The sequence below is a fragment of the Syzygium oleosum genome, unplaced genomic scaffold (assembly GCF_021117445.2).
Source record: "Syzygium oleosum isolate NSW1041296 unplaced genomic scaffold, Sole_v2.1 Sole_v2.03, whole genome shotgun sequence".
NCBI lineage: Eukaryota > Viridiplantae > Streptophyta > Magnoliopsida > Myrtales > Myrtaceae > Syzygium > Syzygium oleosum.
Window position 1 is genome coordinate 7,754,544 of NW_026607487.1, and position 25,958 is coordinate 7,780,501.

The following is a 25,958-nucleotide window of genomic DNA, read 5'->3' on the forward strand; positions in this document are numbered from 1 at the left end:
TCTATTCGAGATTTCTACAATTACATGCACTCACTTTGGAGTCAACTGGATATACTTGCTCCTATTCTCTGCCCATCATGCCTGAACTGTACTCGGTGTCCATCTACTCGACTTCAGACTCAAGATAGGCACCGTCTACATTCTTTTCTTATGAAGCTCGGCTCTCCCTATGAAGGTGTTCGCAGCCAACTTCTTCACCGCTCTCCAAGACCATCCCTCCTTAACGTTGTCAAAGAATTACAGTCTGAGGAAACTCGTCATGGTCTTCTTTCCTCCTCGGCAGTTTCTGATTCAACTGCTATTTTGGCTGCTCCACCACGTGTTCCACCTACAGTTTTGGCTGCTCCACCACGTCCTTCGCCTACTCGTGGTCCTCGCCGCCTTTCATGTACGTATTGTCATCATCCTGGTCATGACGAGTCACATTGTTAGAAGAAGAGGAATGCTTCACGCCTTTCTGCATCACCACGAGTCACTACCGCATCTCCAATCTCTCAACCTATTACTCTGGTTTCTCCCTCTACGGATGACCATATTGCTGCTCTTGAGGCCCAACTTGCCCGTTTGAGTCCTTCTTTGCCCAGGTCTTTTCCCGATTCTGGTACTTCTACAACTCTCTCATTTGCTGGAAGCACCGCTGCAGCTACTCCACCTTCAGGTGATATTTCTACTACTTGGGTACTTGACTCAGGAGCTGCTAGACATATGTCTACTTCTGCTGTTGTTCTCACTAAGCTCTCTGAGCTCAAGCAACCAGCACATTTCGTTACTGCTAATGGTTCTCCTCTACTAGCTACCCGACAGGGTACTCTTACCGTCTCTGAAGATTTCAATGTCCCTGATGTGTTACATGTTCCCTCTTTGGCTCTCAATTTATTATCTGTTGGACAACTCACCGATGCTGGATGTACTGTAAGCTTTACAAATAGTTCTTGCTTTGTGCAGGATCGTTTGAGTGGCAAGATGATTGGCAGGGGCAGTAGACGGGATGGACTTTATATTGTGCAACATCTCCATCTTCCAACTTCCTGTCTTCCTCATCCTGTGTTGGCTACCCTCGATCTTATTCGGTGGCATCAGCGTCTTGGACATATTCCGTCTTCTCGTCTCACCGTCCTTCACCAACAAGGTGCTTTGGGTCCTATTTCTTCTAGTAGTCTTCCTCCATGTTCTATCTGCCCTTTGGCCAAGCAATCTGCTAAGCCTTTTCCTGTTAGTAACTCTAGAACTAGTGCGATCTTCGATCTTGTTCATTCTGATGTTTTGGGTCCTGCCCCGCTCTCTTCCAAGAGTGGTTTCAAATATTATGTATCTTTTATTAATGATTATTCTCGTTATACATGGGTCTATCTTATGCGTCAACGTAGTGATTTCTTTACCATCCATCAGTCTTTTAATTCCATGGTTTCCACACAATTTAATACAAAAATCAAAGTTTTCCGTTCAGATTCAGGGGGAGAATATCTCTCTGGTGTCTTTCGTTCCCTCTTAGCTAGTGATGGTACACTTCCTCAGTTATCTTGTCCTGGGGTTCCAGCTTAAAATGGAGTTGTTGAATGCAAGCACCGTCATATTCTAGAGACCACTCGAGCTCTCTTACTTGGCACCTTCAGCAACATTTTGCCATGAAGGATCTAGGGCCACTGCGCTATTTTTTTGGGCTTGAGATTGCTAGCAGTTCACGTGGTATTCTCATTTCTCAGCAGAAATATACCGCTGATATTCTGTCCAGGGCTGCTCTATCAGATTCACGTACTGCTGCCACTCCTATTGAGCTAAATCAAAAGTTTTGCCCAGACGATGGAGAACCTCTTTCTGATGTCATCCGCTATCGGACCTTGGTTGGCAGTCTTATTTATCTTACTATCTCCCGACCCGACATCATCTATGATGTTCATGTTGTCAGTCAGTTTGTTGCTGCTCCTCGAACAACTCATTATGCGGCTGTTCTAAGGATTCTGCGCTATCTTCGAGGCACTTTATCGCGTTCCTTATTTCTACCATCCTCTTCTGCTCTCAAGTTGCGTGCCTATTCTGATGCTGATTGGGCTTCCAATGTCACTGATCGCAAATCTATCACTGGTTATTGCATTTTTCTTGGCGATTCACTTATTTCTTGGCGTTCCAAGAAACAACATATTGTCTCACGCTCCTTTACAGAGTCCGAGTATCGTGCTATGGTCGACACTACTGTTGAGATTGTTTGGCTTCGCCGCTTACTTGCTGATATGGGAGTTTCACTTCTGGATCCTACTCCTCTGCATTGTGACAACAAGAGTGCCATTCATATCGGTGCAAATCCAGTCTTTCATGAGCGTACCAAACATATTGAGATCGATTGTCATCTGACTCGTCATCATCTCCAAGCTCGCACTATTTCACTTCTTTTTGTTGGAACTGAGAATCAACTTGCCGATTGTTTTACGAAGGCTCTTACATCACAACGATTTAAATTTCTTCTTTCCAAACTCTCGTTATTTGATCCACCTTGAGTTTGAGGGGGGGTGTTAGAACATGTTGTATAGTTTTGTAGGTTTTCCTTTACATCTCTTCTTTCTCTTTGGTCCCACATAAGAAGAATGCTAGGCTCCTTTACTCCTCTAAGCCTATATAAAGGCTTCTCATGTACATTGTTTCATACACTATTATAAGAGAATAAATACCATTCTCTTTTAATCTTTCTTTCTTATCAAGTTTTAGTCCATGTGTACCTCCATTCCCAATGGCCATATAAGCTTTCTCCGACTGGTGTTCTTATTGGTAGACTACACGGATGCAGACGTCATCCCCACACGCAAACTTAACCAATATATGTGGATGATATTCATGTTTGTACCCGCCAGATCATAGATTCGAGATCCATCAACGGGATATTGGTAACAAAATCAGAGTCGATGGTGAATGTGTAAACTAATTGCCGACGGGTAGGATTTGAGTTCCGAACCCAATGGAAAGATCGAATGATCTTTGTTCACTAGTTGGACTATAAGAGGGTTCGCAAGAAGTGTTCATAGAGAGCAGCTAGCCAATATCTACAACATAATTATTCACTAAATCCAATTTACAACATGCGAAACAAGTAAAGGCAGATGAGGCAATTCTCCATCCCTCGGCACAAAAGCATGACAAATAAACAAGAATCGTGGCTAAACTACGCGCAAGAATGTTTTTCCTCGTACAATCCCTTGACACGTCAGTCAGCATCAAAACCCTAGTTAATGTTCCCCAAGTTGATGGTCGTCCTCGTCATCCTCTCAGCGACCGAGATGCTTTTGCAGATACATGCTTAGTGCCGATTAAAGAGAATGATAATTAATATAATATGAGCAAATAGCTTTGCCTTTTCAGGACTTGGAACACCGATTAATGCTGTGTGACCTGACATAAGTAGAAGGAATCATGTCATGGAGCTGAGTCATTATTGGTTCCAGCGAAGGATGCACCAAATCAGTCCTAATGTTCTTCATCTTCGCGCACGTTCGATTCAGTAGAATCGGACCAAACAGTATTAGTTTAGTTTTACTCCGAGAAATATGATTGATACGCAGACGCGGGTTATCTCGGGGGCCGAAGGTTTATCTTCCTAAGGTTGTCTTTTCTTATATTGTAAGAGGGCCGTGTTGATGTGTGTTCTCAAGACACTTGTTAAGCATACTTTATTTAGAATAACTTTGTCGATTAGCGTAACACGAGCAGCCAATTCAATGGAAGCCGCATAATTTCTTCGAATTAGAAACCTGACAAGTGCCCTGATTAGCCAAATCTCAGTACTGCTAATTGTACGGTACTGCAAGCTCTAATGGCGGAATAAGGATTTTTGATGATGAGGAATGATTTGTGATGACTTATGGTGATTAATCATGTCGAGAGATTACTCTGCTCCGATGGTGCTTTAAGTAAAAATTGCAATAATTCTTATTCTGTAGCTGGACGGGATGGCAATATTCTCTTTCGATTAGACCTCTTCATCACGTTTTTCATGTTATGTAAAGCATAGTCGACTATGTGCCTTACAATGGGTCTTTTGACTCTCGAGAGATATTTTATGCAATTATTGTATTGTTGGTATCTAATCTAATTCATTATTGTAAAATAGACTTTTGGGACATTAGATGCACAAAATTTAATGGAATGAGCCTTTTCTTTTTGGAATAATAATTTAAAGGTTTTACCTAAGGAAGTGAAAATTTGAGGAAATCTTTTAAAATCTCATTGTGCATAGTACGCACAAATATTTCATTATGTTACTTCTATATATGCAAAAGAAAATTGACTATGTGCAATAGTAATGAAATAGAGAGAAATATTTCAAAATCCCTAACTATGTCATGCTATGCAGCACAAATGAATTCGAATACTCTCTTTTTTTGCTGAAGAGAAACAAATAATGAAAAACCAAATTAATGTTGGTTGAAATGCTGTACACAATCATAACAATTACAATTGCTTTTATATGTGTAGATGTTATTCTTTTTTTCCCAATATTATGTAAATCTTATTCCTTGTTTTAATACCTTAAAAAAACCACTTGAATTGCCAAAGTTCTATCTCTAATTTCACCGAGCTATCATGTTTATGTACATGTGATTTCCCAAATTAACGATGACAATTGTACAACCAAAGTTTTCTAAGATCAAACGACTTCTAATTTGCAAAAACGATAAGATTCTCTTAAAACGACTATGAATATTGTAATGTTCGCACAAACTCATTTAGCGGAATGAGAAATTCTTTTTCATCATATAAGGATCTTTACAATTGTTTGTGTCAGGAAGATGGTGGAGTCAGAACATATCATACATAAATGCTCCATGTAAAAAGTGTATGTATCAAGACAAACAAGAAAAATAGTACCCAACTTTTTTCCAAACCAAATGGTAAATGGTATCTTTTTTGCTAATATATTAAGAGAAGTTGTCTAGAGAGTGCTCATTATAAAAAAGGAAATCCCCTTGTCAATGAAAAAACATATTTTATCAGAGCAGTTATATTAAAGGGAAAGCATCGCGTATATCAATGAAATATTGACCACAATAGTATACATCCATTCGACAACTTGATCAATTTGATCAAACTGTTTAATTTAAACCATCGATAGTGGAGTCTAGACTCCACCACCGGTGGACGGTATGATAACTCTTTCTTTTTAATCGACAAAAACATCATTAGTGATGGCTTGTCGGAAAGTACACATGAGCGACGGCAATAGAAGCCATCAAACGAACTGTTTAGTGAAAATGTCTGCGAACAAATTACTAATTTAAGGAAGGGAGGGAGACCATTCACAAGGTGGATTGCTTTTTCTATAGTTTTTAATTTTCCATGGACTAATCATATCGGAGCTGACTTCACTAAATCGATGAGCCTCCTTTATGAAGCCAAGCATAGATCGTATCCAAATAAAAAAATAAAAAATGAAAGGGCAGCCCCGATCTGCTTAGATCCGCAAATCGAGTTAAATTCATTGAAGCGGCCTTTTATTCCGAAATAAATAATATTATGATAAACGAATTATTTGCGCTAAAAAATTATTCATGCACCACGAGCTCCACTATAAGCACACACAATTCACTACGAAAATTCTCGTGATAAGAGTTGAGGAAGAAGTTGAAGTCATCGTTTTCGCTTACGGTTTGGATGCGCGAAGTGGTCAGATAAAAGCGCAACTTAGTATCGTAATATGCTAACGCTCGCAACATACAATATCGACATTAAAGACCCTGACTATGAAGATTAAGCAATTCCGACATGTATATAAAATAAAGGAAATTAAATCAAATCCGGGTGCGTCGAGACTCGAGCCCCCAGATTATCCATAGCAGTTAATTTGACAGTGACATCATTTTAGTCGGTGTGGGGCTTGGTCTCCCTCTCTCGTGCTTCGAGGTCGCAAATATATATATATATATATATATATATATATATATATATATATATATATATATATATATATATATATATATATTTGTGGGATGACGAGGGAGCATTCGAGGATTTCTAGGTTAAGTGCGTTGATACATGAGCATGTTTATTTTTCTATTATTGTTGATACACTAAGCTGTTCTTTTTCTTAAATTAAGTCGCTATTTGTAATATTAGTTGCTATCACTAGAGATTCAAATATGAGCTCCAGAGTTAGTACTTTAAAAAATAATCCTAGTTGCTATTTGTAATCTTAGTTTTTGAGCTTTACTAACATAATAATATTTGAGTCATTGTGAGACTCATAGTATGTTGTGAGCCATAAATTTTTAGATTAATGAATCCCAAAATAATTTATAATTTTTTATTTTTTATTGTTGCTGTTAATCTCACAATAAAATAAGAATCGTCACTTAATTATTTTTCTTTTTAAAAAGTGTTAGCTTCAAAGAAATGCAAATTCTCGGTTCCTGACGAGGAAGATGATGTGAGTAAGCAATCTAGTGGGTGTGTGTGTTTTTTTCCCTTTCTTACTTTAAAATTGCAATGGAATAGAAAATTTCTTGAAAGACCAAGTTTAATAAGAATCTCATGCTAATGCATGTACATGAGAATGGAAAAGAGATGGAATTAAAACAACGACAAGACACCAACTTAATTTATATACCCACGTTTGCAATTATGTTCCACAATGGTTAGACTAACCTAATATATGTTAACCTTAATCTACTTCCAATTGTGCTTCCTTTTGTCAAGTCCTCGAGCTTTAATTTGTTGATGCAACAATTCAACAACCCACAGCGACGGCCTTGACGAGGCAACCCCTCTCCCGAACAATCACCGGCAAGCCGCCGCTCATGGTGGCAGTGAGACCCGGAGAGAACCGGGCTTGTCGGGCCGGGCCCACGACTCGGACGTCGAACCTCCGCACCAACTCGAGCGCCACACTCTTCATCTCCACCACCGCCATCTCCCTGCCCAAACAAGTCCGACGGCCGGCCTGGAACACCGGGTACTTGTACAGGCTCTCGGGACGAAACACCCCGTCCTGCAGCCACCTCTCGGGCCGAAACTTGAGGCAATCGGGGCCCCATATCCGCTCCATCCGGCCCATGGCGTACGGGTGGTACGTGACCCGGGTCCCGCCCCCAACGACCGTCCCGTCCGGCAACACGTCGTCCGCCGACGCGAACTTGGAATCGAACTGCACGGGCGGGAACAGGCGCATGCCCTCGTGAACAGCCGCATGCAGGTAGTGCATGCGCTGCATCTGCTCGTAGCTCGCCAGCACATCCCCGGTCGACCCGTCCATGACCAGGTCCGATTCCTCCCGGATCAACCTCTCCACCTCCGGGTTCCGCGACAGCAGCCAGAAGAACCCGGTCAGGGCTGAGGCGACCGTGTCGCGGCCCGCCAGGAGGAAGCTGATCACGACGTCGCGGAGGTAAACTTCGTCGTCCACCGTGCCCATGAACCGCGACAGGAGGTCGTTGCGGGTCGCGAACGACCCGAGCCTCCGCCTCTGCCGAATCACCTGCTCCGCGAGGGCGTTGACCAGCTTGACCGCGTCCCTCAACCTCCGCTCGCTCCCCACGTTGAGCAGGCGCTTGGCCTTCCAGACCACGTGCGACACGTGCGCCGCGCGCTCCGCCGACAGCCTCGACGCGAGGTCAAAGGCCAGAGCAAAGCTCGACATGGGGAGGGAGAGCTGGAGACAACCCGGGTCGAGCCCGAAGGAGAACTTGCAAATGCTGTCGAACGAGAACCTCCGAAACACGTCTTGCAAATCTACGACGCCACGATCCATCCTCGACGTCAGGAGAGGCACGAGCCTGGTCTCGATCTCGCCTCTCACGATGTCGAACGCGTAGGCGCGCACCGACACGCTCCCCAGCTCGAGGCTCGCCATCTTCCGCTGGAACTGCCACGACTCACCATCGGCGTTGAAGATGCCACGGCCGAGGAGGTCCCCCAGGATGGCGTTGAAGGGCTTGCCCTTCGGGTAGTTGTCGAACCGCGTCCGGAGGATGTGCTCCACGTTCCCCGGGTTCGCGGTGATCGTGTTGCGGAGGACGTGGACGTGGATCGTGCCGGTCGGGGAGTTCCGGAGGAGATGGGCGTACCAGTCGCAGAGGTTGCCGAACTCGGACGACCAGCTCGAGGAGAGGTAGCTCGCGCAGACGTCGCACTTGCAGAGCGGCGCCTGGAGCGACCTCAGCGAGTAGAGCGAGAGGGAGAGGAGGGCCAGGATGAGGGCGAAGGTGAAGAAGCAGAAGCAGACTGTGGAGTGCATGGGCGTGTCCAACCACAGTGAAGATAAACGCTCCATTGACAAACAACTGGGGACGAGAGACAGAGAGAGAGAGAGAGAGAGACACAGACACAGACACAGACACAGACACAGACACAGACACAGAGAGAGAGAGAGAGAGAGAGAGAGATGAGATGAGATAAGAGATTGAGGGAGAAGACAAATGGAGGCATTAAATACTGCAATGCTCATGTCTGCCTAGGGATCAACTGGTGCAGAGACATATAGTGGGGGAAGTTGGCCACTATGCTTATAATAATGCCCGGCTTTAAATCGACAGCGCGAGTGATTTTGACAAACAGTAGCACACCCTTCGGATATGGTTCTTTGCATATCAATTGAGCGTATATCAGTTTTGTAAAGCAAATGTTTTTAGGAACACGATAAATGTGCTCTTTTTTTCTTGCACAATCCACATTTATCGCCGCTAAATTTGGATGGTCGGCACAAATTTTCAAGTTATAACTATTCAACCGATGGAAATGAAGGTGGGTTCCATAGAAAAAAGATTGCACAAGTTGTGTACCATGTAGAAATCTATCGCTAATTATCTGGGTCGTTGGTCAACTTTTCATATTATAACTGCCCAATCATTTTGATGGTGAAGGTGGGTAGCGTAAAAAAAAAAAAAAGGAATAATGCCATAAATAGTTCCCGAATTTTAGCTCACTGTACAATGTGATCACTGAACTTTTAATTTGTAGAATGTGATCCCCAGACTTTTAGTACATATTTAAGTTAGTCCATAGACTATCATCCCTCCATTAATTCAAGTTTAAGAACAACATTGAACATTTTCATATAGTTCAAGGACTAGATTGAACATGTATCAAAAGTTCATGGATCACATTGAACAAATTAAAAGTTTATGGACAATATCGCACATTAGGCTAAAGTTTAGGGACCATATTGAATAAATTAAAAGTTCATTGACCAATTGTGTCGTTTTCTAAAAAATGAAGGAATGCACAAGCTATGTGCCATATAAGATATAGGTATTGGGTTGATAAACCCTGTTAGGTCCGATTCTTTTAGAAAGATATTACTCATTGACTCTACCGTAGAAAATCAAAGAAGCATTGGTATGTGATTACAAGACCAAGAATATCCATACCCTTTGGTCTTCAAGTCAAATTTCAATCGTTAAAAGGTAAAAGGTAACGTTTACTTGTCACCCATGTTAAGTATGCTTTGATAAGCTAAAGATGTAAAGGGTAGCATGATCCATTAGAGTAGGTACCTCGTAAACATAACCATGGGTGTTTCATACGCCCGGTTGAAATGTTCAGTTTAAGTCGTAACTGCTCAACATCCCACCACGGGCAAATTATCCAACAAGTCCTATACTTATTGTACAGCGGCCAATTCATTTTTAAACATTTTAATTTTATCAATTTAGTAATAAACCTTTCAAATGTATCAATTTAGTCCTTCGGGCTAATTTTAGCCAAAAATCGCTTTGTGGCGATTTAGTCGGTGTCGACATTCATACGTGACATAGATGATACTGACGTGGATAAATTTTGCAATTTTTTTCCTTTTCTTTTCTTTTCTTTTTCTTTTTTTCCCTTCGTTGGCCGTCGGTGGACCTCATCAATGGCCAGCGGAGGTCGCTGGCCTTAGGTGAGGGCCACCCTCGCCTGGCTTGGCCTCAGGCAAGGGTCACCCTCTCTTGGGCTAGCGAGGGTTACCCTCATTGGCCTCGATCCATATTGGGCGAGGGCCACCCTCGCTTGGGGTCAATGACCTCTGCCGGTCATCAATGAGGCTCAGCGACTCATCGATGACAGTGCCACGTAGGATGCTGATGCTAACTAAAGTGCTACGTCAACGATTTCCAACAAATTTAGCCTGAAGGACTAAATTACCAAATTAATAAAAAGTTTAAGACTAAATTGTTATAGTTTAAAGGTTTAGAAAATAAATTGGTAAGTTATCAAAAGATATAGAATTTTTTTTTTGGTCGAAGATATAGAATTAAATTTATACAATTGAAATGTTTATGACTGAATTGACCGCCGTACAATAGGTATCGGATTTTTCGGACAATTTTCCCTCTCCACCATCAATGCAAGTTAGACAAAAGCTAGAGTTACATTAGGCCCGTGACACAAATCGAACTTATGCCATAGACGAATTGGATTTCTTGAAATCGAAGATAGACCCAGAGATTCAAATTTAGGATTAGGAAATTCGAGAGCAAGCCTTATCCAATTCGATCAACCACTTCGACGGTGTGTTTTTTCTTTTCCCCCATTGCTTTGAGATGCGTTACAATGCTTTCGAAGCATATCTGACTATTAGACAGACATGGAGTTAGGTACAAGAGCGTATGAGCAACGCGTGCATGGGGTTGATGAAGGAACGAATGTAGATGAAGCGCAGTTCAGGGCAGCCGTCACACACGTGCTTCAATCCGGCCGGACACATTGAGCTGCTGCCGCGTGTAATATCTTCTTCTCTTCCTAACGTCGGCTCCAATGCCGCGCCGGCGACTGCAACATTGCCGCGTTCCAGAGGTTAGAGGTGTCAAAATGGGTCTTAAACCCATATATGACCCATTTAAAAATAAATGGGTCACTTAATTTTAAAGAGACAACCTTAAATGAGTTTTAAATTTTAAAGCTTAAAGATAAATGGGTCTAAATGGGTTGAGTTTGGAACCCATGTCCAACCCACCCACTATACCCATCCACACACTCTCTTCCTCTTTATAAAGATGTTTAAAAAAAATCGAAATTTAATTATTTTTATTTTTTCTCCTTTTCTTTTTATTTTTTCTTTTTTCTTTTCTCTTCTTTCTTTTTCTTTTTTTTTTATTCCGGCCGGTGGTCGGCCACGGCGACCGGCCACCGGGGCGGGACGACCTCGCCGGAGGCCGGCGAAGCTCGAGCTCGCCCGATTCCGGCGACCTCGAGGCTCGCCCGATCCCGGCGAGGCTCCAGCCTCGCCGACCTGTGGCGAGGCTGGAGCCTCGCCTGAGGCCGGCAAGGCCTTGGCCTCGCCAGATCGGCGAGAACGAGCTTCGCCGGCCTCCGACGAGCTCGTCCTCGCCAGATCGGCGAGAACGAGCTTCGCCGGCCTCCGGCGAGCTCGTCCTTGCCTGTGGTCGGTCGCCGGCCACAGAGACCGGCAATCGGCCAAAAATAAAGAAAAAAGAAAAAAAATAAAAATAAAAATAAAAAATAATTAAAAATTCGATTTAAAAAATAAAAAAAATATTAATTTTTTTTTATTTTCTTGGATAATGACTTTATGAAAAATATTTTCTAGAAATGTTGCATTTTTCGTAAAACAAACAGAACCTCAATTTTAAAAAAAATTATAAAATTTTTTCACTAACTTTGTATTGCATAAAATGTTTTAGCAGTATAATTTAAAAAAAAATCATAAAAAACAAGTATTCCTAGATTAGGTTAAATATAAAAGTGTTTTAGCAATATGGGTCGGGTCGGGTATGGGTTGGGTATGGGTCGAGTCGGGTATGGGTCCAGATATTTACACTATGAATAAATTGGTCATAAACGGGTTAATAGGTCAATTTGGGTCGGACCATTTATGACCCGACCCAAACCCGACCCGACCCACCCGTTTAACAGGTCTACCAGAGATAGAGATAAGCTTTGTTTTAGACATCTTTCTTCTAAATTAAAAGAATTTGACCTCCCATATTTGATCTTTAGGGTGCGTTCATGTTATGATAGCAGAAAAAGCAAATCGGGTCAATTTCCCAGTTTCGCATCGAAAAGATTCAGATCCAAATCAAGATCCGGTGGACAATAGAAATAACTTGCTTGAAAGACTCATGCCCGCAATATTTATTGACTTCTGTGGTGGAAAAAGTGAAAGTAGAATCTTGCCGTGGGCCAGTGATCCAACTGCTAGCATTAAAACCAGTTTCTAAATGAAGTTAATTTACTTTAGTCATCACACCCTACTTTGCCTTTTCCACCCAACTACATCCCAATTTTCCTCCATATTAAATATCACGATAAAAAAAATGACATATAATAGAGAAAATGATACAAATAGCCTCTAAAATTTGACCCAATGTGTAATGCCATCCTTAAACTTTTAATATATTCATGTGAGCCTTAAATTAATTCTAATTATTTAATTTAGTTATTTGTTTATTTTTTTTTTTGATAACCGAGGTGTCCGGGCCAGCTTGCGCACACCTCGACTATTCCTCGGGGGAGACTAGCACAGCAACCCACCTCCATGGCCCCCACTTAAATCACAAGTACTCAGTTGGGGAATCGAATTTGGAACCAGTGCGCCTAACCACACAATCTCAAGTACGCCCTCACCAACTGAGTTACCCATGAATGGGTGTTATTTGTTTAATTTAACCTCTCAATTTTACATAACAGGTCAAATCAGTCTTTGATACAATTCATAAGTTTTCATGATTACAATATTACTCGGATTTTAGAATGTCTTTTCGTTTTAATTCGAATCAACAAAAGATACGTTATCTTTTTATTACCTATTGACCTTTTTGGTCTTCGTAAATGTTAGTGTAGTTCCAGTTAGTTATCTTTTTATTACATCTTTACCTTTTTGGTCTTTAAAAATATTAGTATAGTTCCGGTTAAGTACATATAGACTCATCTAGAATTATATCGGATTCATATTCCTTTTATTTTGAAATTAGTATTTTATAAGAAGATTTAATAATGATACTAATTATAAACTTCTCTTAATAATATTAATCTAAAATCTTGTTCCTAATGTTTTAGATAGATAAATTTTTAAGTTTTTGCGTTTCGTGTTTTCTTAATCAAAGTTAGTCAAATCTATAAATTATGAAATTAAAATAGCAGGAATACCGACGTGATACAACTCTAAATGATATTCTACTTTTACTATTATAGAGATCATAAGCTAAAATATACTTAAATGGAACTAGCGTAATATTTAAAAAGATAAAAAAAAGGTACAAAAAACTAATAAAAGAATAGCCATATCTTTTTTGTTGATTTAGGAAATGGATTGACATTAAAAAAATATTTTAAAATCCAAGCACTAGTGTAATTATGAAAAATTTTGAGTTTTTTTATGAAAGGTTAATGGACTAGATTGAACAAACCGAAAATTTAGGGACTAGATTGAAAATTTAGGAATTATTTCAAGGATTATGTCGAACGAATTAAAAGTTCAAAGATGATATTATACATTGGGCCAATGCATAGTGACTATTTGTGTTATATTCTAAGTATATTCTTGATAGACTAATTATACACATTTCTAGCTTTGTTCTTTTTTATAAGGGAAAAGTCACAAAAATCCCAAACTATGTCCACTATAACACTTTTACCATGAACTACTTTATGAAGTAAAAAAAACCTAAACTATGCGCACCGTGACACATTTACCCTAAACTTTTTTTTTGACATCACAAACCCTAAATTGTACCCATATAACCCATTTACCATCCATCAAGGTTCCGTAAAATACTATTTTCCAACCAAAACAACGTTATTGTTATTCACTTAAGTCACGTTGGCGTCGTCATGTCAACACTGTTTACCTTTGCACCTTTTTCTTCTTGCTACAGTGCTGCTACACTACTGCTATAGTGACCACTTGAATTCTTCTGAGAACCCGTCTTCAAGATTGAGGGAGATAGGATGGATGAAAGGATAATCTGGATACAACCCACTGGGTTTGAGACTTAATCCTCCATATCTGCTGAAAATCAGAGGTTGGTATTTTCACACTAGTGACGGCAAATTTTGATTTTTAATGATACTCATTTGACGGGACTTTGATAGAGGGTAAATGTGTCACACGGGAATTTAATGTTACAATGCACATAGTTTGGATTATTTTGCGGCTTTTTCTCTTTTTTATAACATATATTACTATCTGAAGCTACAAGTTGCAGGCTACAACGATGTCGGATATCAATGCTTGCATGTTATTCCCAAACAATTGCATGTGCAAACCCTTCACTGATGGGAACGAATCTCTTAAATGTGCCCTAGCCAACCAATAAAGAAGCTACTCCTTAAAATAATCACCAACTGCATGATGGAATCTCAACCATAAAACAGTTTGGGTCTGATAAAACCCTTATATATTGATGCCACCGTCCGTTTGTTTGCACTTTAGTCACAATACATATTCGTCCGACACCATCCGACACACGAGCTTTGACGGCATCTGCGTTTTGTTTGTGCAGATAGTCATGTCTTAACCCAATGGCATACATATGATCAAACAGTTCTGGTTCCACGTGGTGGGGTCTTCTCTTGATTTGTCTCTTAGCCCGCCGTTTGATCACATGATGCGGACGCCTCTGATGACACGTGTGCATGCGTGTTTGTAATATATTCTGTCCCAGTGAGTGGTGCACCCGTCAAACGAGTGGATCAGATCTGGACTGGGTCGAAAATAATCCGATCCAAATTGATCAATTTCCATGAGACTTATGCTCGACTCGACTCAACTCATATTCCGAATCTAGGAAAATTCATACCAAAGCTAAGGTGAGAGCGTGCGATCGAGTGAGGGCGTGAGAGAGTGAAGAGAGAATCGTAAAGATGAGTTAGATCTAAGTAAATTATGAACCTATTTAACACACATATTATTGTGGATTTTATTATTCTAAATCTATTTATGACCCAATTAGTCATTTACCGAGAGTATCACTAACATATATAACAACTCAATTTATTAAATACGAATTAAAAAATAAATTTATGATCCATTTTGATAGATCTAATGAGTGATTACGTCAGGAGGTGCCTCACGTGTGGAGTGGTTGGAACTGTGGAGCAGTTGATAGCTGATAGCGATTGGCTGTCCACTGAATTTTGATCAAGCAGTCTGCGAGCATCTCTCACTGCTCTGCCATTGAAGTATGAAAAGTGATGCACCTTGCTAACTCAATTGTTTATACACTTAAATTTGCAAACCAATGTGCATATGTTAATCATCTAATGCTTCCACCGTAAAAAAATTCTTTTTTCCTTCGATGTGGAATTTTCTTGTTCCGTGTGTTGAAGTAACAAAGAGCATCCGCGAGCTGATCGTGAGATTTATCATGTCCTAAAAATCCCGGTCGAAATTAAGCATGAAGATAACAATTTGATCTTCATGAAAGTTGAATAAAAAAACTAACTTGAGGACAAACTCTGTGGTTATTAAAAGGGTTATTATCACGAAAAATCCTAAATCGGTACACTTGTGACAATTTTACCCTCTGTTAGTTTCTGTTAACTTTTACCGTCAAATTTCTGAGTTGGATGACACGTGGCAGTTGACGAGTGTACCAATTTGGGGTTTTACCCTCTGCCTATCACTGATGTACCATTTTGTGATTTTTTGTTATATTAATATAATTTAACGGAGGATAAATTTGCCACGAATGTACCAAGTTTGGGTTTTTGGTTGTTGAAAAATTAATTTAGAGTAAATATGTCACACGTGTACCAATTTGGGGATTTTTATGGTCAAAAATTAGTTTGGGATTTTTTGGTCGCATGTGTATCAGTTTGAGATTTTTCGTATTAACCCTTATTAAAAAGATTTTTTTATTTCACAAAAGTTTCGGTGATATACCGATCAGTAACACAAAAAATCAAGCGACCGTACTTTTTTACCAATAATTTCTTTCCACTTATCATTTTTTTTTAAGAAATCTACTGAAATGAATAAATTATCTTTTTTAATGGGACAATAGAATCGTCCTTTTTCGATATTTCTTTTTCCATACCATCTATATCATAGGATCTTGCGAGAGATAAATCCACCACATGATCCAATGGAATAATGGGTTTTCTACAAAATCCCCAAACAAAGATATCAAACATCGTTGGAATAAAGAAAAATATATAATATATTTATATGTACTAAAAATATTAATTATGAGCACGGGTAATAGTACTATGATAAAATGGGTAGTGGACTTATATTTAAAGTCGAACTCGTTAGATTCACATAAAGCAGATAACCCAAATAGTTTTGAATCGGATTAGGGAAAATTGTCCAAAAAATTTTAAACCTATTACAATTTTACCAATTCAATCCTAAATTCCAGGACAATTATCATCCACTACCAAATTGCCAATTCAGCTCTCGTCGGCCGTGCCACATAGGACAGTCGGCATTCACGTTAGCCGGATAGATTCAATCGATAAAATGTGAAAATGTTTAGGACTTAATCGGTATAATTAAAAGGTTTAGAACTGAATTGATAAAAGTGCAATAGGTTGAGGACTTTTTGGATAATTTTCCCAACTGGATTGTATATGGTCCCAAAAGTCTTAATAAAATGCGGGTCTCGACAAGTCTTAAGTCAACTCACTTTTCAAATAACTCAATATATCGGACCGAGTCAATCATCTTCCATAAGTAACCGAATATCATAAAGAATCTAACGCGGAAACAAGTAAGAATATAGTCCATCGTTGAGTACATTTGGTTGATGATTCTTGGACAAGCTACGTACAAATGGACACGACCGTAGTATGACGAACAACACACAACGAATCGCTTTGCGAAACAAACAACATTAATACGTAAATTTCTCTTTCGAATTGGGAAACGCGAATGAATCGTGTGCGACGTGTTGAACGACGTCGTTTCGGGGAAGAATCATTTGAAGACGTATTTAACAATTCCGGGGATGTGAGTATTCATGGCGTAGCCTTCCCAGTCTATACACTTGGGGTCAAAGTAAAACAGGTCGGTCTCTACGCTTCCACTCTCTCTCGCTGCTGCTCTCAACTTCTCCGTGTTCGTATCGTCGAAGCTGCATACAAACCAGAAACGAAATTATAAAAAATAAAAAGGACGAAAAAACCGGGTAATGAATTAGTTTTCTCGTCCCGAAAATACATAAATACGATAAATAGTAAATAAATAGAAAACGTACATGCCCTTGAAGAATAGATAAGGTCTGTAAAGCTCTACGAGGCGCATTACGAACTGGAGCTTCCGGTTGAGATTGCTGCATGTGTCATTGAAAGAATGGCAGAATGCCGTGTTTACCAATTCCAATCCCTGTAATTACCGCGTGATGTTAGTAAGATGTAGATGTAACCTGTCGATTGAGACGGGGCAACGGCTTATAGTTCCCTAATTGAGGAGGAGTTTACCTTTAACCACATCAGATAACGGATGGCCATGTATCTCCGGAAGCTAGCCATGCTCTTCAACACAGTGACCTTGCCGACTTTGATGGGCTTCCCATCCTTGTTCCTCCATGGGTTCTGGGTGAAGTAGCGCAGCCCGTAGTCCTGAAGGCTCGAGTATTGTACCGGGTTCCTGACCGACGATCCCACCTGATAAATCGCGTCGGCGGGCGGTTGATTCGCATGCGCCACCATCGCCACCATCATCGAGTTCACCACCATGTCCGCCGGTATCTGCAAAGCCATCCGATGGATACGTACCTATGGTTAGTCTCTTTAAGACATGAATGCCACTACCATATAAGGAGTACCAAGTTTCAGATGCTAAGTGACGGCTCGGTATCTAATGTGGTTTTGTCTTGCAAATGCAAAAGCAATGTACAGTCGAGTCTGTACGCGGGGCGTCCGTGACCGTAACACCAACCCGGTCCATCCAATCTCTTTTCATGAAATCATGGGCCTTGGAAGGTCCGTCCTCGTGAGTTTCCATCTAATAAAGTCTAGTCCTAGTCGAGTTAGGTCCATTTAAGGAAACCCGTATCCTTAATTTCGCTTAATTTTTCGTATGTCCAAAGTTGCATCGATACGTCGTATGTCGTGTTAGTGTCCCGTTAGCACCCAATAACATGCCGACCCGTATGCATATCTCTCACCATCGAGCTTCCGATGTTCGTGCGACTCTCGAATAGCAAACATCGAGTTAGCATCCATAGGTACAAGCATAGTACGCGACATGTGCGCGACGACAATTGGTGAAATCGAGCAATCAATCACGTGACTCACCATGTCCACGACCCCATTGATGTCGCCGAGAAAGCACGTCAATTTCCCGGTGGCGTAGCCCACGAGTAGGCTGTCCACGGTTCTGCAACCAAAAGATTGTCGTTAAACGAAAGAAGAGAAAACCAACATTTGCTCCTAATCATGCTCGCTTGCGAGAGTTAACGTTAATCACGAGGATTAAGTGGGTAATTAATTAGGTTTCAAACCTAACTCCTTCGGCCCAACCAGGGAAGGGTTCTTTGTAAGTGCTGGTGACGATGGTTGGGCGGATGATGACTACGGACATATCCCCCTTCAATTCCCCCACCAGCATCTCTCCCATTGCCTTCGTGAATACGTACGTGTTTGGCCATCCATATACCTTCGCCCTGCAATACACACCCCCCACCAAAAAAACAAAAGAAAAAAATTGATGAAAGCAGAAAGAATTAACATCAAGGGTTCCCTCAAAAATCGATTGGACTTCGATTGAATTACATCCATCGTAAAAAGTTTGAAGTTTGGTCGATCGAGTGATTGAAATCAATTCTAGCGACCTTGTTATGAATTTCACTAATAAGTTTCCGTGATAACCGATGAAATTTATCCTATGGAGAGAAACTTATCCCGGAGATTGTTGACTCGTCGTAAGTTTTTAAAAACTTCGAAGAGACCCTAAAGTCGAGCTTCTGAGAAAATGTCTTCTAGATGATTTGATTAAAACAATAAGGAAGATTAGTGATTAAAACAAAGCAAGTCGTCACATTGATAAGCAGCATCGCTATAATCACCAACTACAACAAGAATACAAGTATTAATTATCAATCATGCGGCAATAATTGGCAAGAGCACGACTATTCATCCCGAGGGATGAATCCCCAATATTTGTATCAACGAATTAGTAACTGGTGAAATTATTTTTATCTCTTTATTTCCCCTCAATTTTAGAGAAATTACCCAATCAATCATAAATTTATTGTACGAATGCTAATTCAATTATGAGCTTTTCAATTTTACCAATTTAGTCATAAAACATTTGCGCGAAATTCCAACATAATCCTTCCGATCAATTTTTGCCGAAAAATGCTGACATGGCGATATGCCACGTAGGACAGCCGGCAACAACTGAACCGCCACGTTAGCAATTTTCGGTAAAAATTGACCGGAAGGACTACATTGAAATTTCACCCAAATGTTTAGAATTAAATTGGAAAAATTAACAAGTTTAGAACTAAATTGGCATTAAGACAATAGGCTTAAGACTGATTGGATAATTTTACTTGGTTTCAATAGAATTGTATCGTCTCCATGAGAAGTTCTCTCCTTTTTGTTGTGGAAATGTAATTAAGATTAACAAACCTTTTGATGCCCAACTCCTTCATAGCCACTCTAGTTTCCTTCTCCGAAGCTCCCTCTTTTCTCAATTCATCCAACTTTTCCTCCACAATTCTCTTCTCCGCATCAATGTCCAGCCCGGAAACCCCATTCAGCGTCTCTCCCATCCGGTAAGGACTCTCCTTTATAAGCCCTTCCGTCTCCCCGGACACGTAAGCTGCAATCGGACAGGCAAGAACGGTCTCATATCAGGCGCATCCACTAAAACCGCGACATTAACTCATGCGCTTGGTAATACGATAGACCGAGTCAATCACGATAGACAAAGCGCAATGAGCTTACTTCATGCCGTTTCTGTTCCGGCCCATCGATACTCGTTACCAAAGTAATCAGAGAGCATAAAAAGTGGATACAAGAGTGATTGATGTACTTACATGTTGAGACATGGACAAGGACCATCAGTTGGGAGCATTTCTTGGCAAACTCTGTCACATATTTTGCTCCATATGTATTGACACCCAGCGCGACATCATATCTATGTATACACACATGAAACCGAGTAAATTTGTTTGAAAAAGAAGTGTTGCTAACAACAGAAAATAAAGATTCGACCGAGCAATTAGTATATAGGGAAATTCACGCGACTGATCGAGTTAAACCTTTCATCAAAGTTGGTGGTCGCAGCTAGATTGACAATCACATCGATTTGAGCCCACAACTGCTCTCTCAAATCCGAGTCCGCCACGCCCAAATCCTCACAAGTGATGTCCCCAGGCACAACAGTCACCTTCTCAGATATCAGGGAGCTGAAGTTCGGACCATATTTTTCCTTTACCACTCTGAACAGTTCCTTCCCAAACACCTAAAGTCAACATGCATATTAACAAGGGAAATTAGAAAATAATAATCTAAAGATCAACACTTGGGATAATATATGCATATCTACATAACGCAAGGCCAATTCTCATTCATTCCCAGATTAAAACGACATTCTGTCATGGTCCCCTTCCCTGCACTAGCCAACAAAATGACTTCTTTCTTTGATTAATTTCATTCTTATCTGTTAGGTGTACCTCGCTGTGGAGACGCTGCGTGGCTGACTTTGCGTCCGCAGCTCTCAAGAGAAGATGGAGCTTCTTCACATTGGGCTGAACCCTCAGGACCTTCTCCACAAATACTGCACGCTCCCAAAAGACAAACAAACCATAGTTACATCAAAAACCAAATCAACACTAGATGAGAGAGAGAGAGAGAGAGAGAGAGAGAGAGAGAGAGAGAGAGAGAGAGAGACTTTTGGCAAGAAACCCAGCACCACCGGTGACCAAGATGGTCTTGTTTTCAAGAAACTGAAGCACGCTCTCCAACTTCATCGTTGAGAGAGGAAGAACGGGTAATTTCGATGATGATTTGGTGGACTGTGTTGTTTTATGTCAGAGAGAGACAGAGAGAGAGAGAGAGAGAGAGAGATATGCGAGACAGAGAAGGTTTCGGCCTCGCCTTTTTGCTCGAGAGGAAACCAGAAAGCAACCCACAAGATGTTTGGTCCAAAGCAACATGACTTTGCATCTCCATATATATTGTTCAGAAAAGGGTGGTCGAAAACGATGTTGGAGTGCACGTAATCCGTTTTCCATTTTCGTTTTCTGTGATTTCTTTTCTTCGTCTGATCGAACGTCAGTTCTTCACTTCCCTTGGTGCGAGGCGAGTAAACATCACGGTTCATCGCTTGCGCTCGGAGTTCACGCACGTGTGGGTGATATCTGCTCAACTGCATGCATTTCTTTAATGCGTTCCCAGTCAGTAAATCTTCCAACCACACATTTCTGCATAACCTAAGATACTGCCATATCGTCCAAACCACACATTAGTACATGACCTAAAAAACACTGCTATTTTATGAAGAAATGGAAAAAAAAAAATAACGGGTTCAAATGCATAGTGAAGTTAGCAGTTTGGAATATTGATTCATGACAATGTCATTGATTAGTCTGGAAATAAAACAAAGAAGAGATTGTGTCTTTTTTGTACGAGTACTTGTAGGTGTTAGGAGTTCATTGGTCAGCTAATCTTATTATATATTCTTGAATTGGGTTCACGATGCACAGTCAATTGAGCAGTTTGGAATTTTGATTTCGTGAGAATGCCATTGACTAGTCTAGAAATAAAATAAAGAAGAGATTATGTCCTTTTTGGACCAGTTCTTGTAGGTGTTAGGAGTTCATTGGTTAGCTAATCTTATTATATATTCTCTAGTGACAATATATTTTAAATGTGTTCTTGACACGTTAAAGCATGGAGTCAAGAATCGGGTGCCCCACTTTTCCCAACCTTTTCTGAGGAATTTCTCAGCCACCCTTCGATGTGGAGTTGAACACACTAATTAACTTAGGAAAAAATACATAACAAGTGTCATAACTTTCGTACGACACTCACTTAAGTAGCATAACTTTTTTTCGATCAGTTAAGTGACATAACATAAATACAACAATCACTTGAGTATCATAACTTTTTTTCCGATTACTTAAGTGACATATAATTTTTCAATCGATCACTTACATGCTATAACTTTTTAAAAATATTCACAAGTGTTATGCCACGTCAAATTTCTGGCACTTTGGTGACCTTTTTTTTAAAAAAAAAATTCCGCTTAAGCAATCAATTGAAAGTTATGGTACTTAAGTAACATTTTTTGGAAGTTACGACACTTATGTGGTAAAAAAAAAAGTTATAGCTTTCAAGTGAACTCTGTACGAAAGTTATGACACTTGTGGTGTTCTTATCTCGATTAAGTTATGACCACTCAAAAGATATGTGAGTCTCATGGTAAGTAAGTGATATTCATGTATTTTGTTGGGAGCACGCAGCAGAAACTCGATATCTTTACTTGGAAAGATCATCAAGAGTGAGCCAAAATCCAAGCCTGTTAACATATCGAATTGGACTCATCTTCACTCAAAAACTTAAGTCAATGAGTTATAGGCCAACTAGAACATTAACTGCTTCACACCACACCAATTCTCTAATGTGGAACTTCTCTAATACAACTCATAATGCATCTCCCTCTCACGTGTGAGCTCGGTGTTAGGTTTGCTCTCCCTTAATTAGGGTATCGTTTTGCATTAACTTATCTCAAGTTAAATCTCCAACACTCACCTTCATCCCCGGTCTCTTTCTTCGGACTGAACCATGAAGGCTACCAGCGGTACCTTCATCCCCAGTCTTCATGGTTGCCATTTGGGACCACGTTGCTAAATCACAACGCCCACCTGCCCGGAAATCATGTTGGTCATTAGATTGATTCCTTGAGATATTCACCAAACACCGAAACAAATTGGGGGTCCACCAATCTACCACCAGCTTTGATACCATTTATTGGGAGCGCGCAGCAGAAATCTGATACTTTCACCCAAGGAGATCGCTAAGAGGGAGTCAAAGTCGGAACCAGTCAACATATTCAGTTGGACCCATCATCACTTAAAAGTTTAAGTTAAGGCCAACTAAAATATATTAATTGCTTCACACCATATCAATTCTTTAGTAGGAGACTTCTTTAACACAATTTACGCATGCATATCAACAATTAGAACTATATTATATGGATAATATGAGGAGCTAATATTTCATGCACGCACTATAGTTGTGTATTTTATTTGTGACGTGCACCGTTCGTCGTTAATTGTGGCTATTGAGGATCAAGTTGGGTGAGGCCAACGCATTTGCTGTTAAAAAATATTGGTTGATCAAGATCCACGCCCATAAGATTTTGCTTTAAAAAGTGTGGACGAAAAATTTGTCTCTATGTTACTAAAATATAGAATTTCTTGTTTCAGAATAGCATATGCTGGCCAGCTTGATCCTTGTGAACGATGTTAAATTTTTGAATTATAATTCTTGAATATCAGAAAGCTTCAGAAAGGTGTTTTCGGTGGGATTATTGTGGAGTAAGGATAAGGAGAATGTTGACTGGTAAGCTGACGAATGAAAGGTTGTCATTGCTTTGGTCTCTCTTATTTTGGATGGTCGAAGGCAACGTTCTATTACTTTTCCCAAGTTTTTCTTGAACTTCAGTCTATAGTGGCCAACTTGTGGTCGTCTCCATCACCTTAACTTGAACGTCAAACGATCTCTTTATTGTATACTTTGAAGCAAGTCAGTGCTCTCTTATCACTTCACAAAGTTGGGAAACTTTTCTTTTCTTTAATAATAGGGAATATCCACTTTTTTTAATAATAGGTTGTCATTGCTTTGGTCTCTCTTTATTTTGGATGGAAGAGGTTGCCATATACTTGTTCTCGTACCGTTGTGTAATTCAGTAGATTCAAAGCTAGAAACTAGTGGCGATTAACATGTTAACTGAACTGTGTAGAAGATTATATAGAGATTGGTTCTCTTACGAGAGCGTGTAGGAACTTGTGCCATGAATCGAAGCCATTTCGTGGAAAGAAAGTGTGATTTAACACTCATATGCTGAAATACCATCCTTAAGTGTAAACTAAGATTTGAACTAATTCAAGAAGTATAGAAGGAATCTCGAAAGATTGGAACGTAGTGCCGGCCCATGCGTTGTGACCATGTAGAATGTCTAACCCAAGTAAAGAGTTTGTATTCAATTCTTATTATATAAAAGCCCTTGATTGCTCTCACATATCACTTCACAACTTTAATTTGCATTTCGGTGTCTTATTCTGTCATATGATGGCCACAGATGGACTAAGCCTCAGCCACACATTAAGATGCACACCGATAGCAACTAGCAACCATAGATACATGAATCATTTTGTTGCTACTCGCACAACTTGCATGTGCTTGCCAGATAATGTCTTTTAACGGGAAAATTACCAAAATAGTCCCAAACATATTGTAATTGTGCCAATTCAGTTATAAACTTTTTTTTTGTCAATTTAGTCCTAAATATTTTGTAATTGTGCCAGTTCGGTCCATCCGACCAATTTTGGCCTGCCGGTGCTGACGTGGACGCCGGCCGACATTGACGTAGCAATTTTTTTAATCTTTTTTTTATTTTTTCGAATTTTTTTTATTTTTTTATTTTTTTTTCCTTTTCTTCTTCTCCTGGCCGGTCCAGCAACTGGCCAATGGCCAGTGTTGCCGGCCACTGGTGAGGCTTGCCTTCGCCGGCACTGGCGAGGGCGAGCCTCAACCTCGCCGTCAAGGGCGAGGTCGGCCGAGCAGTGGCCTCGCCATGGCCGCTGCTCGCCTCACCGTCGCCCAGATATGTGGCGACGGTGAGGTCGAGCAGCCATGGTGAGGCCGCTCGACCTCACCCAAATCTAGGGGAGACCGAGCGACCTCGCCATGGCTGTTGCTCGACCTCGCTGTCGCGGGCGAGGTCGACCATGGCGAGGCCGAGCGGCCTCGCCACAGATCTGGGCCTCTGTTCGTCCGACCTCGCCCGCGACGGTGAGGTCGAGGCTCGCCCTCGCCAGTGTCGACGAGGGCGAGCCTCACTAGTGGCCGGCAACCAATGTCGCTGGCCCTAGCCAGTCGCCGATTGTTGGATCGGCCAGGGGAAGAAAAAAATTTAAAAATTGCTACATCAGTGTTGGCCAAAGGGCCGACGTTCACGTCAGCGCCGACCGACCAAAATTGGCCGGATGGACTGAGCTGGCACAAAGGCTGCGTTTGGTTGACCGGATAAAAGCCAGGATAGGATATGTTTTATCCTATCCTGTATTTGGTGGTGGTCCAGGATAGGATAAGGTTGGATATAGACCGGATATAGCCCGGATAAAAAAATCCGAAGAGGGGATGGGATAGACCTAGATAGGATTTCTAATGTCTATTTTTCCAAAAACCCTATGCTCCACTCGCCGTCATCTTCATCCCCACACCTTGTGCGCTTTCACCAAAAAAATTTCTCGGCTTTTTTTCCTTCACCGACTCCTCCAGACCCGTGAATAGCAAAAAAAAAAAAAATTATCCTATCCGACTTTAAATCCGTAGTCCACCAAACAGTGGATAGGATATGTCTTATCCTATCCTATCCAGTCCTATCCTGTTTAGAAATCTGGACGACCAAACGCAGCCAAAAGGTTTAGGACTGATTAGCCCAAAAAAAAATTTAGAACTGAATTGGCACAATTACAATAGATTTAGGACTATTTTGATAATTTTCCCGTCTTTTAACTCCATGCGCTGTCGCCAAAAGGGTGTGAGGATGACATTGCAGTTTGTTCATCCCTGGAGAAGTTTCGGTGCAAAACAACATTCATCATAAATAACATTTTGGAAATTGCATTAGGTGACCAGTCATTCTTGGGGTTTTGGTTGGAGATAGCTGCCCCATGTGCTTACCCTTTACAACACCCACATGACCACACTTCTTATAATTTGATTCGTCTATATCTTCTCGCAATGGCCATAAAATATCTTAACACTATATGGTCTGCACTGCTTTTTTGACATTTGGTCGGGTGGATATCAAACTTTTGTTTTTGTCCAAAAGATCATGTTAGGCAGAAGAATCA

General features: G+C 40.7%; 2 protein-coding genes across 3 annotated transcripts; both read right to left on the reverse strand.

Moving 5' to 3' along the window:
* Positions 1–6,481: 6,481 nt before the first annotated feature.
* LOC115679055 (cytochrome P450 94C1-like) lies at positions 6,482–8,315 on the reverse strand. The gene has a single exon (XM_030602595.2). It carries the CDS (start codon positions 8,249–8,251, stop codon positions 6,710–6,712), a length of 1,542 nt encoding a protein of 513 aa, XP_030458455.1. The 5' UTR covers positions 8,252–8,315; the 3' UTR covers positions 6,482–6,709.
* An 8,278-nt stretch (positions 8,316–16,593) lies between these two features.
* Positions 16,594–21,033, reverse strand: LOC115679240 (fatty acyl-CoA reductase 3-like). 2 transcript variants are annotated; one of them, XM_030602847.2, is made up of 10 exons: positions 20,765–21,027; positions 20,547–20,650; positions 20,133–20,335; positions 19,908–20,008; positions 19,498–19,690; positions 18,366–18,527; positions 18,160–18,241; positions 17,341–17,610; positions 17,118–17,245; positions 16,594–16,994 (listed from the first exon to the last, which is right to left on the reverse strand). In XM_030602847.2, exons 1-10 carry the CDS (start codon positions 20,841–20,843, stop codon positions 16,838–16,840), a joined length of 1,479 nt encoding a protein of 492 aa, XP_030458707.1. In that variant the 5' UTR covers positions 20,844–21,027; the 3' UTR covers positions 16,594–16,837. The 2 variants fall into 2 exon arrangements, with proteins under 2 accessions (XP_030458707.1, XP_056166224.1); XM_056310249.1 differs by lacking the exons at positions 16,594–16,994; positions 17,118–17,245; positions 17,341–17,610 and adding an exon at positions 17,818–18,056 and having other exon boundaries at positions 20,765–21,033.
* Between the last annotated feature and the right edge of the window lie 4,925 nt (positions 21,034–25,958).

Coding starts and splice junctions, on each gene's coding strand:
- LOC115679055 (XM_030602595.2), bottom strand. CDS start 8,251: ATGGAGCGTTTATCTTCACTGTGGTTGGACACGCCCATGCACTCCACA.
- LOC115679240 (XM_030602847.2), bottom strand. CDS start 20,843: ATGAAGTTGGAGAGCGTGCTTCAGTTTCTTGAAAACAAGACCATCTTG. Junction 20,009..20,132: donor ACCACCAACTTTGATGAAAG/GTTTAACTCGAT, acceptor GTGTATACATAG/ATATGATGTCGCGCTGGGTG. Junction 16,995..17,117: donor TATCTATTCTTCAAGGGCAT/GTACGTTTTCTA, acceptor GTTTGTATGCAG/CTTCGACGATACGAACACGG.